Source organism: Sphaerodactylus townsendi, linkage group LG15 (assembly GCF_021028975.2).
Source record: "Sphaerodactylus townsendi isolate TG3544 linkage group LG15, MPM_Stown_v2.3, whole genome shotgun sequence".
NCBI classification, from domain to species: domain Eukaryota; kingdom Metazoa; phylum Chordata; class Lepidosauria; order Squamata; family Sphaerodactylidae; genus Sphaerodactylus; species Sphaerodactylus townsendi.
Window position 1 is genome coordinate 14,615,121 of NC_059439.1, and position 10,457 is coordinate 14,625,577.

Genomic DNA, 10,457 nt, shown 5'->3' on the forward strand with positions numbered 1-10,457 from the left:
GGCCCACGTGATCCGGGCGCCGCCAATCCACGCCGGGTTTCCTCCCTCCCTTCCACCTCCCCCCCCCTCAAGTTGTCCCCCTTTGCAATGTGGGAAAGGGGCAAAAAATTATATATATATAATTTTTTCATATATATATATGAAAACCCACTGCGTTCCAGAGTCCTGCACGGGGTTTTTTCAAATGCGGGGCGTTATTGATGAATGGAGGCCCAGACCTCCCCAGGCACGGGAGTGCAAGAGAAGGAAGGCGCCCAGCGGCCGCTGAAGCCAGCGGTGGTGGCAGCTGCTCCAGGCAGACTCGCAGGAAACAAGCGGGGGTGCGGGGGGAAGCGAAGGGGAGGAAGACGGGAGAGAGCTAAGAAAGAGGGAGAAAAACTCAGAAGGGAGAAAGCTGGAGTCTGATCCGGACGGAGAGGGAAAAGGGGGGGGGGAGGGAAGACAGCGATCTGGCTCTATTATGGAAGTCGAGGCGGGCACCAGAAGTTCTCCCGGCTGCAATGCATGAGCGCTCTCCTGTCCCCTGCGCTTTCATGTTTGGCAGGAGAACTTCCCGCAGGTTTCCCCCCCCCCCGCCCCCGCGCCAGTTTCCCTACAAGACACGGGAACACCGCAGTCTTCCTTGGATAGCCACTGGGTGCAGGCTCCTCTGCATCTTAGTCCCTGTCTCCAGTTTATCACCTGCTTGAGGGGGGGGGGGAGCTAGCCCTCCCGCTCCCGCGGCCTCTAGGCGAATATCTTGAACACTAGCACGTTCCCCGGGCTCTGGCATCGCCCCCCAACACCTCCACATCCCCCCCCCCGCCAAATAATACTACACGTTCCACCCGATATTATCCCCCTCCCTTCTCAGCAGCGCTGAGCTCCATAAGTAATTTATTCCACAGCCACGGGCGCTGGGGCTCCGAGCTGCCTTTTCTCTCGCTCTCCCCCCTCCTCCTGGTGGCGGAAAGGGAGGGGGGAAGAGGAGGAAAGATTACAACAGATCTCTATTTAAGCGTGTCAGCTCTTCTGCTGGACTCAATTACAGCGAAGAGGAAAATGTGACCAGCTGGTGACTGCTTTCTGCTGGGGAAGCAGGGATGGCATCCAAAAAACAAAGCGGGGGCGGGGGGGGGAGAGGAAAGGATAGGAAAGAAAATGAAAGAAAGGAAAAAAGGGAAGTGGGGATAGAGAGGGAAAGGGGGAGAGAGAGAGAAAGAAAGAGATACATAGGAAGGGAGGGAGGGAGGGAGGGAGGGAGGGAGGGAGGGAGGGAGGGAGGGAGGAAGGAAGGAAGGAAGGAAGGAAGGAAGGAAGGAAGGAAGGAAGGAAGGAAGGAAGGAAGGAAGGAAGGAAGGAAGGAAGGAAGGAAGGAAGGAAGGAAGGAAGGAGAGTTACATAGGAGAAGGAAAGAAAGAAAGAAAGAAAGAAAGAAAGAAAGAAAGAAAGAAAGAAAGAAAGAAAGAAAGAAAGAAAGAAAGAAAGAAAGAAAGAAAGAAAGAAAGAAAGAAAGAAAAGGCAATGGAATGCAGAGGTTTCACTGAAAGTTTTTAAGGTTAGGCAGCAAACCAGGGCAGAGGGGAGAAGGGAAGGTGTATCCATCCTGTAGTCCTGGAAGGGTAACTGTGTGACTGAGAGATGGGGAGGATGACCCCATATGAGCTGGGAAGGGGGTAGGATCCAGCAGCTCCCATATACACATGCACACATGCAAGCAGATTTGTGTGTGTGTGTGTGTGTGTGTGTGTGTGTGTGTGTGTGTGTGTGTGTGTGTGTGTGTGCTGAAAGCAAAAACATCCATTCTTCCTGGAAAGCTCACAGAAGAGATGATAATAACACCCTTTGCAACCTCCAGTGCTCTCTCCCTGCCCCTCACTCCATGCTTAAGGTGGATTTTGCACCACCAGCCCCAAGATGCTTCTCAGTCCTTCCCAAAGCTATCTCCCATCACAGTCGGTGGGGGGTGTTGTTTGGCTGGATTCAAGAAAGAAAGAACTCGCCCCTTCAAGACTTCCCGGAGGAAAAGTTAAGCCTGATGAAGAAAGAACCATGTCAGGGGGAAATTGTGACTTGTAAACTTTATTGTAACTCCTTTCTTCCACCGCTTCCAGCTTCAACAATAGAACAAAGTGAAGAAGAGGACAAAATATAGCATTAGTTTCCCCGCCCCCCATAAAGTAATTCACATATACAGTATACATTTCCTTCTTTGTTCACAGTAAACCTAAGGGGAGAGGGAGAAATAAAACCCAAAAAAACCGAGGGGGGGGGGGAAGCACTTTTTACAACTTGTTCCACTGTGTGCATGCTAACTAAATAGAGAGAGGAGAGAGAGAGAGAAGAAGAGAGAGAGAGAGAGAGAGAGGAAGAGGCTCTCTTTTTAATTTTTAAGACAGACATTTAAAAAGACAAACGCATAAACAAAGCAAAATCGGAAGAAGCCAAAAGGGAGTCAACTTTGAAAAATAAAGGAAACAACTACATCAGAAATAGGCAGTTTCATGTTGTCGGGGTGTATGTTTTGAGAACTACCTCCTCAACAGGAGGGAGAGAGACAGAGAGAGACAGAGAAGAGGGGGGGGCTGTTTGGGTTTGGAAAGTGCTCTAATCTGGTTTCCACACCTTTCCTGCCTTTTGGAAAGAGCAAGGAGGTGACCAAGGCCATCCTAAACCGAGGCGACCCCTTCCAACCCCACTGGCTTCAGCGGACTTGGAAGCCTGTTACTCTATTTAGGAAGCCCTGGCCAGTATAGAATGGCCCCATATTCTCCACTAGCCCAGGGCATCTCACGCACCCCATTGAGGGAGGGAGGGAGGGAGGGAGGGGAGAAAGGAGATAGAGAGAGAAATAATTTTCACAGTCATGGTTAACAGAAGCTATTGCATTACACTAATACTAAGTCTTAACCGGCAAGGAAAAACGGGGGGGGGGGGGGGGAATAGCAACGAGGCGAGAAAGACTCCGAGATCTCTCTTCTTTTTAAATATAGATATAGTTCATCGTATGTATCAAAGGACAATCAGAAGTAGACGCTCACAGCTATAGTGTTTTACAGCGACGGAAGGGGGACGAGTCCCCCTCCCCTAAGCAGTGTTTATACCCCCACCACCACCACCACCACCACCCAGCTGGCCCGCATGGAAAGACTTTCTGCGGCTCGCCTGTCCAGTGGCTTCCAAAAAGCGCCTACTTCTTCTCCCCGGTCTGTGTTTCGCCGCCCTCTTCCACCTCCTGCGCCCTTTCCATTTTCTGCTTCTCCAGCTCTTCCTGTTCGCATTTGCTGCTGGGAAACTTATCTTTGTTGTTCTCCTTTTTCCACTTCATCCTGCGGTTCTGAAACCAGATTTTCACCTGCCGCTCGGTCAGTCCCAGGGCGTGCGACACCTCGATCCGCCGCTTGCGGGTCAGGTAAGGGTTGAAAAGGAACTCTTTCTCCAGCTCCAGGGTCTGGTAGCGGCTGTAGGTCTGCCTTCCTCTCCTCCGTCCGGCGGCTGCTGGGGTGTCGCGAAGGGAGGCGGGAGGCGGAGGGGAAAAAAGAGGGTTGAGAAGATACATCAAAACAGTTTAGGGGAGAGAGAGGGGGGAGAGAGAGGGCTGAAAGACACCCATGCACAAAGGCAGGGACGGAACTGCCCTTCTATGATGTTACAAAGGGGAGGGTAATTATCCGGGAAAGGGGGGAGGGAGGGAGGCAGGCAGAGGCAGAAGACCACATATGCTGTCCAGTCCCTGCAATACCACCATGAAATTTTTAATGCAAGGAAATATTGCTCTTCTTCTTCTCCTCCCCACAAATAAGGCTGTCCTCTTCTTGCCAACCCCATTCCCTTCCCAGCGCCCTCTGGCCAGACCAGTCCTAAAAGTCTCCCCCCGACCCCCCCCCCAATAAGGCTGTCCTCTTCTTGCAAACCCCATTCTCTTCCCAGAGCCTTCTGGTCCGACCAGTCCTAAAAGTCTCCCTCCCCCTCGACCCCCCTCCCATAAAGCTGTCCTCTCCTTGCAAACCCCATTCCCTTCCCAGCGCCTTCTGGCCAGACCAGTCCTAAAAAAGCCCCCCCCATCCCTCCTTGAATCATCCCCTGGCCCCGGTTACATCTCCAGAGGCTTAAAGGAGAATCGCCAGGGGTGGGGGGAGGGGAGAGGAGGAGGTGAAAGCGAGCGAGCGAGAGAGACAAAAAGAGGGTCTTCAAGGTTGTAAAAGTACCATAAAGTTTAAGGGAAGCTCCGCGCGTTGAAAAGGGGGACGGAGGTGGGGAGTGGGGGGGAGAGGGGTCCGTTTTCCCCCATTGAGAAGGAAAAAAAGGGTCCCTTTCAGGGTAATGAAGCGATCAAGCCATTGGAGGGGGTTGCAAAAGTTGACGCTAATAAAACAGTAAAAAGTAACCCAGGGTTGGGGGGAAGAAGGCAGGGAGGGCGCGGGGGGGGGGGGAGATAGCGACAGAGGTGGGAGCGAAGGAGGGCGAAGTTGTTTTATGGGTTGAGGAAATGCCCGGTCTGGCGGCCCTTCCCGAGATGCCTCCTCACCTTGCGGTCTCATCCAGGGGAAGAGCTGGGTCGGCGACGGGCTCTGCTCCGAGTTGTCGGCGTCTTCTCCCAGGCCGGCGGCGGAGGCGAGCTTGCAGTCCGGATACTGCACCAGGTCGGAGTCCTGGGCGCCGAAGAGGCTCTGCCTTTGCAACGGGTCGTAGCCGTAGAAATTGCCCGGGTCGCCGTGGCAGGCTACGGCGCAGGGATTCTGTTGGTAAGGCGAGCTGGACAGAGACGACGCCCCGTGGTAGAACTCCTGGATCTGGGTGGGGTGCTGGAAGGTGCCGCCCGTGCTCGGCCCGTACACCACTGTCGGTCTCCCTCCGAGCTCCTGGGCGAACCCACAGTCGTAGAAGTTGGGGCGCAAAGAGTCCCCGGTTTTGTACTTGGAGAACAGGGAGTTGACGAAGTAAGAGCTCATTTTAATATAAATAGCTTATTTTAAATAGGTCGACAGAGAGGAGTGCGAGGACCAGGGGGGTGGGTGGGGGGGGGGACAGCCAAAAGCCACAGGAATAGGAGCCACAGAACCGGACGCAAAGCGAAGAGACGCTAACCCGAGGATCTTTGTGATTTCCAGGGCGATACACAGACAGACATAGATTTTTTTAAAAAGGAAGACCAAAAAAAAAAAAAAATCCCAAGGATTGAGTCAAAACTCTTGGCCACAATGCATGGTACCAGATCCCTCTTTTTATTGTTGTTTGATGTGACTGTTACTCCTTTCTCGCTCTCTGCCTTTCGCTCTCTTCTTCTTAATATTTTTTTTGCCTTCTTCTTCTTCTTCTTTCTTCGAAACCCCCCCCCTAAAACAAAAAAAAAAAAATCCGGCGCTTTTTTAAAAAAAGAGGAGTTCTCGCTTTACATTTCCAAAGAGAGCTGCCAGTTCATAAACAGTTTTCCGTGATTTACTTCGGAGCAAATGAGTTTGTTCATATTTCGCAGTGTCTTTTCTGGATCATTTGCATCTATTACGGAACCCTCATCCTATTGGTTTCCACGTACTCCACACGGACTCTGTGCAGCCTGCGAGTAGAAAGGAGAGTGAGACAGAGGAGTCGAGAGAGGGGGAGAGAGAGAGAGAGGGAGAGAGAGAGAGAGCGCGCGCACAGAGCGAGCAAGCGAGCGAGCGAGAGAGGGGGTGGGGTGGGGTAAATATAGAGATTAAATATGCTAAACTATCCACGTTAATGAGATATCTCTCGCCCCACGACAAATCATCTACCTAAGCCCACCCCAAAGATTGATATTTGGGGAGGGTTGAGATATTGAAGAGAGACTTTCGCTCCTATCGTTAATTTCTAACCCCCCCCCCTTTTATTTATTTATTTTTTATTTTTTTTAACGAGGCAGTTTTAGCCTTTAGAAAATGTCAGAGTTGCTTTGGAAAACTGTAAAAAGAGGCCGGATTTAATTGCTACCCGTTTTTTTTCTAAAAGCCTCCTATAAATGTAATTGGTATTTTAATACCAAGTTATCAAATCGCAGGGCGTCCCGTAGCCTCGACATATTTTAAAACAAACGAGGTAGTCAGATTTAACATTTTAATGATCAATTTCCTTATTATTGATAAAGGTTTAACTATCAGCGCGAAAAGGGAAGGAATGGCCCATTTGTAACGCCCCCCCCCTCAAAAGTGGGGGCCGTAAACTGTTTAACAAACTATAAAACGCAATAAAATTTAGGATGGTTTTGGGGGAGGGGGGGGAGAGGAGAGAGAGAGAGAAACGCTGAGATAAATAAATAAATAAAAAAACACCCGGAGATGTTCTTGCTGGTTATAGCGCACTACATAAAAAGCTGTTAAATGGTTTTTACGAGTTCTTTCCTCTACTGCTATAAAAACTCAGCCTTCGATTGGCGCCTTAACTCCATTATTGCAAGATGTTGGGGTGTCGATACTGAATTAAAATGATTATAGTTTTTCATATATAACATTGACTTTTAGGCTCTCTAGTATCTCTCCCCCCCCTCCTGTTCTCTCTCTCTCCCCCCCCCCCTCCTCTTCCACATAGGAGAAGATGCGATCTGGTCTCTCATATCATCTCCAAAAGCCCTCATTGATGGGGCTGAGGAGTTCAACACCCAAAGCTGCCCATCCTCAGCCCCGACGTGTGCCATGCCCGACAAAGCTGGAACCTCAAGATGGTTCTAACTGTGGGGGGAGCTCGAAAGAAGAGGGGGGGCTTTCTGAAGAAGATGAAGAAGGGGCAGCAGGCGCGCGGGGGGGGGGGGTCTGTTTTCCTGACGTTTGTGAAGGTTGCTTTCCGGTTTTTTTCGCCTGCCAACTCGGCAATTTCACCCGATGTCAACACACAAGGGGTGAATTCTAGGAACGCTTTCCACGCAGTCAGCACCCAGGGCCAAGACGTTTCCACACGCTATGGCATCTCGCAGATTCGCTTTCTCTCTCCCCCAACCAGCCCATCCCCAGCCGGTCAACCTCAGTCTCCCCAAAAGATTCCTGTCCATCTCTTCCTCTGTAATACCCAGAAACTGGAGAAACACTTTTCAATATATCCGAGGCCGCATTTTGTGGCCAGGGGCCCTTTTGAATGGCTGGACACCCCGCCCTTCCCCAGTCCCCCCAGATCTGCATATTGTTTACACCCTAAAGGCTGATTAAACAAGATCTGGGATTGAAGGGTCCCCTCCAAAGAAACCCAAACACGAATCCTCTCATTTAAGCAACGTTTTCAAGATACTTCACTTCCAAGAGTTACTCCTAGCGCAGACCTATAGCTTACTGAAGGAAGGAAGGAACGCATGCCCAGATGCCTTTCTTTTAAAAGTAAGCTCCATTCTGTTTTATTTTGCCTAAGATAAGATGTGTTTTTTTTGCCAGACTGTTTTCTCCACTTAATTGTAGTAGTTTTGCTGCGCCTGATACCTTGTGAAACTTCCTCCTTTAAAAAAAAGGGGGGGGTAAGAGTTTATTTTATCATCTGTTTTACTGTCGGCTGAGCGGAATAAATGTTGGTTGTTGGTAGTAGTCGTCGTCCTAGTTGTGTGTTTTTAAATAGGTATATATATAAATATATAGGGGTTACTTGTACGCACAAATCTACCGGGCTACAACAGCCCCTTTACCTCAAGTCATTTCCCTCCTTGCCGCTATCTGAAAAGATCAAAAACTTCCAAACACTTCTCTAAGATGATTTCGGAAAGGGAATGATGACCCCCGCCCCAGACACACAATTGCTTATGCCTGTATAATTTTGTTGCCACCGGATCTCCAATAAATAAGAGTCCTCATATACATAATATATATGTATAAACTAGCAGTTTAATGAAGGCACGATTAAGAGACATTGGTATGTAGTTTACACATCCCTTTAGGACTCTACAAGACACCCTCACACCAGCATGAGTACTGTGAACAACGACAGAGTATTGTGAGCACAATACTGGGTGCCTGTGTGTTTTGTGTGTGGTGTGTGTGCGTAGGCAGACAGGGTGGTTGGTAGGAGATGTCTTGGAAGTTAACATTTTCTTTTCGCCAAATGCGGTGGGGTTTAAGGCATAATATGTTTCTAAGTACCACCAATGGATCAAGAAACAGTCGCAGCCTTTAAATCATCGGCATACAGTAGCAGGGATCTCTGACGAAAGGCGAATGTTTCTGTTATGAGGGGAGACGCAAGCCACGAGAGAAAGTGGGAACATAATTTACAAATACCCAGTGGAGGACAAGATTTATTAGGAAATCTTCTCTCCCCCCCCCCCCCCACGCCCCATGCATCACTTGGTAAACTGTACCTTCTCATTACTTTATAGCTCCATGAGGTTTTGTTTGTTTGTTTTTTCAAATGGTGGGGATGAATTCGCACCAGCTACTTCTAGTTAAGGAATGCCTGCTTTTATGGAGTGTAAAACAGCTTAAATTTGCCTTTCGGATCGCGCTGAGGGGGAAGGAAAAGGGGGTTCTTTTTCTTTGCCTTGGGAACTGCTGTTGTAAAATCGGTTTTGTGCTCGTTCTCAAAAAAATGTCTATTGAATTCCAGCGAATTCCTAATAGAACTTGGAAGCTTTGGACAGAAATCCTTTATTAAAATGAAATCGAGGTTCCAATTTTCTGTCGGTGTTATTTTTCCCCTCCCTGAACAATTGACACGTGTTTTCTCCCAATAATGTCCATTGATTACCATTTGCAGCGGAGGCAAACCCCCCCCCCCCCAATATGAAGTGTTGTGTGTTTTGGGGAAAGTAAACCTTGCTGGCCTTCGTGGCTTGGACCAAGAGGACCTTTTCAATGGATCGATGCGGGGACAAATTCTTTTCGGTTTTCCAAGCATTGCAAAGCCTCCCTTCCTTGGGTTACATATATGTTTACAAACACACAACACAGAGAAGAAGCAATGCGCTTTGATTGGTCTGCAGTTTGGGGGGTCTTCGGCGAGTCTGCAAGCATTGATTATCACTCCTTTCTAACGATTTAAGTGCTTAGGAAGACTATCGATTGTTTAGGTACATTGTTTACAACGCTGTGCATCAGGGTCCAGGCCCATGTAACGGGGAGGGGGGCGTGTGGACTAAACCTGCTGACCTGACCCCCCAGTTCTAGGATTCATCTTTGTGTTCCAACAAAAGAAAATTTGAAAACAGTGATGTATAAGAATCGTAGCGTTAAAACACACACACACACACACCACATAAGCGGAGCCCCTAAAACTATATTGTTGGGCTATTAAATGAGGTTTTGTTTCCCTGTTTTCACACAACCACACACACACACACACACACACACAGAGAGAGAGAGTTCATCAAGCATCAAATGACCAGGGCCAAAATACCCCAATAAATTCTGTCTTGCAACCCCTTGGAAATCCATAGAGACGTCACACGAGCTTCCATTCACGCCAATGTCTGTTGCACAGGAGAACTTCCCTCTACATTTGGGCAACTTTTGTGGGGGGCTGATTTTCATGGTCAAATGAAACACAGAACTTCTTTTTAAACGAAAAAAAATTGGGGGGAAATCGCCATAATTAACCTTATATTTTATGTCTGGAGGATTTCTTCACAATGACTTGGAAAAACAATTCGGTTTATAGTTCCTAATGAAATCAAGGTGTTTTGGAGCGAAGAAGCGAAGAGACCTAGCAAAGGAGCGACTGGCCCTTGGTTTCTAAAGTGGAGTAACAGCGCCATCTAACGACCATTCGAAGTAGTGCGTCCCTTTTAAAAACCATTGAGGGCTAATAAACAAAGATGGGGTTAGTTAGACTTTATGCGCGCGCGCCTGCGTGCGTTTTTATGGATCTCTCCCTCGCTTTCTCTCCCTTTGTGTTTGTTGCGAAGCATTGTTGCCTTTGATAAATCATTTATGAAATGATCGGGATTAGTATGTGGCGTGATTAGAAGGGGAAGTCACGGCCTCCGCCTGAGAAGTCACTGGGTTGTTTATCCGGCATCCTTTCCCCTCTGGTCCTTTTTCAGTCCCTACAAGAGAAAAGGCTTTCGCTGTTGAGAAATCACCATTGTTTCAAAATAAAAAGAAAGAAAGAGAAGAAGGGGGGAAAGCACCCTAGACCAAACAAATGCAGCATTCTGCTCTGGAAGCTTGAGTTGTAAACAGATTTAAAGAGTCGACTTGCGAAGCCCAGACGTCTGGCTAGAAATTGGCTGTGTGTGTCTATATCTGGTGCCGTGTGAGCGTTTGTATGTGTGGTATGTGTGTGTGTTGCTGTGAGTTTATGGCTCAGGATACGGCCCGCTTTGAAGTGATAAGGAACACAAAGCCGGAAGAGGCACCAGAGAACTCTGGATTTTCACAGAATGCACCAGACGGAAACAGACTTTATCCTCCAAGTGTTATTCTTTTACATTACAAAAAACACACCCCTCTTTTTCGTTTAAGTGTTCGGGTATAGCCGAAATCTATTCGCAGCCCCGTCCCCTCCCCCCATGCACACCCTTTCTCCAGACATCCTGGTAATTTAGGAGC

General features: G+C 48.6%; 1 protein-coding gene across 2 annotated transcripts; it reads right to left on the minus strand.

The window, feature by feature from the left end:
- Positions 1–2,041: 2,041 nt before the first annotated feature.
- HOXB8 (homeobox B8) lies at positions 2,042–5,668 on the minus strand. 2 transcript variants are annotated; one of them, XM_048518047.1, is made up of 2 exons: positions 4,508–5,668; positions 2,042–3,474 (listed from the first exon to the last, which is right to left on the minus strand). In XM_048518047.1, exons 1-2 carry the CDS (start codon positions 4,929–4,931, stop codon positions 3,170–3,172), a joined length of 729 nt encoding a protein of 242 aa, XP_048374004.1. In that variant the 5' UTR covers positions 4,932–5,668; the 3' UTR covers positions 2,042–3,169. The 2 variants fall into 2 exon arrangements, with proteins under 2 accessions (XP_048374004.1, XP_048374003.1); XM_048518046.1 differs by having other exon boundaries at positions 2,042–3,477.
- Between the last annotated feature and the right edge of the window lie 4,789 nt (positions 5,669–10,457).

What these genes read in the sequence shown, in the direction of transcription:
- HOXB8 (XM_048518046.1), bottom strand. Translation starts at nt 4,931, where the DNA reads ATGAGCTCTTACTTCGTCAACTCCCTGTTCTCCAAGTACAAAACCGGG. An exon ending in CCCCTGGATGAGACCGCAAG is followed by an intron (nt 3,478 to 4,507) that starts GTGAGGAGGCAT and finishes GCGACACCCCAG; the next exon opens with CAGCCGCCGGACGGAGGAGA.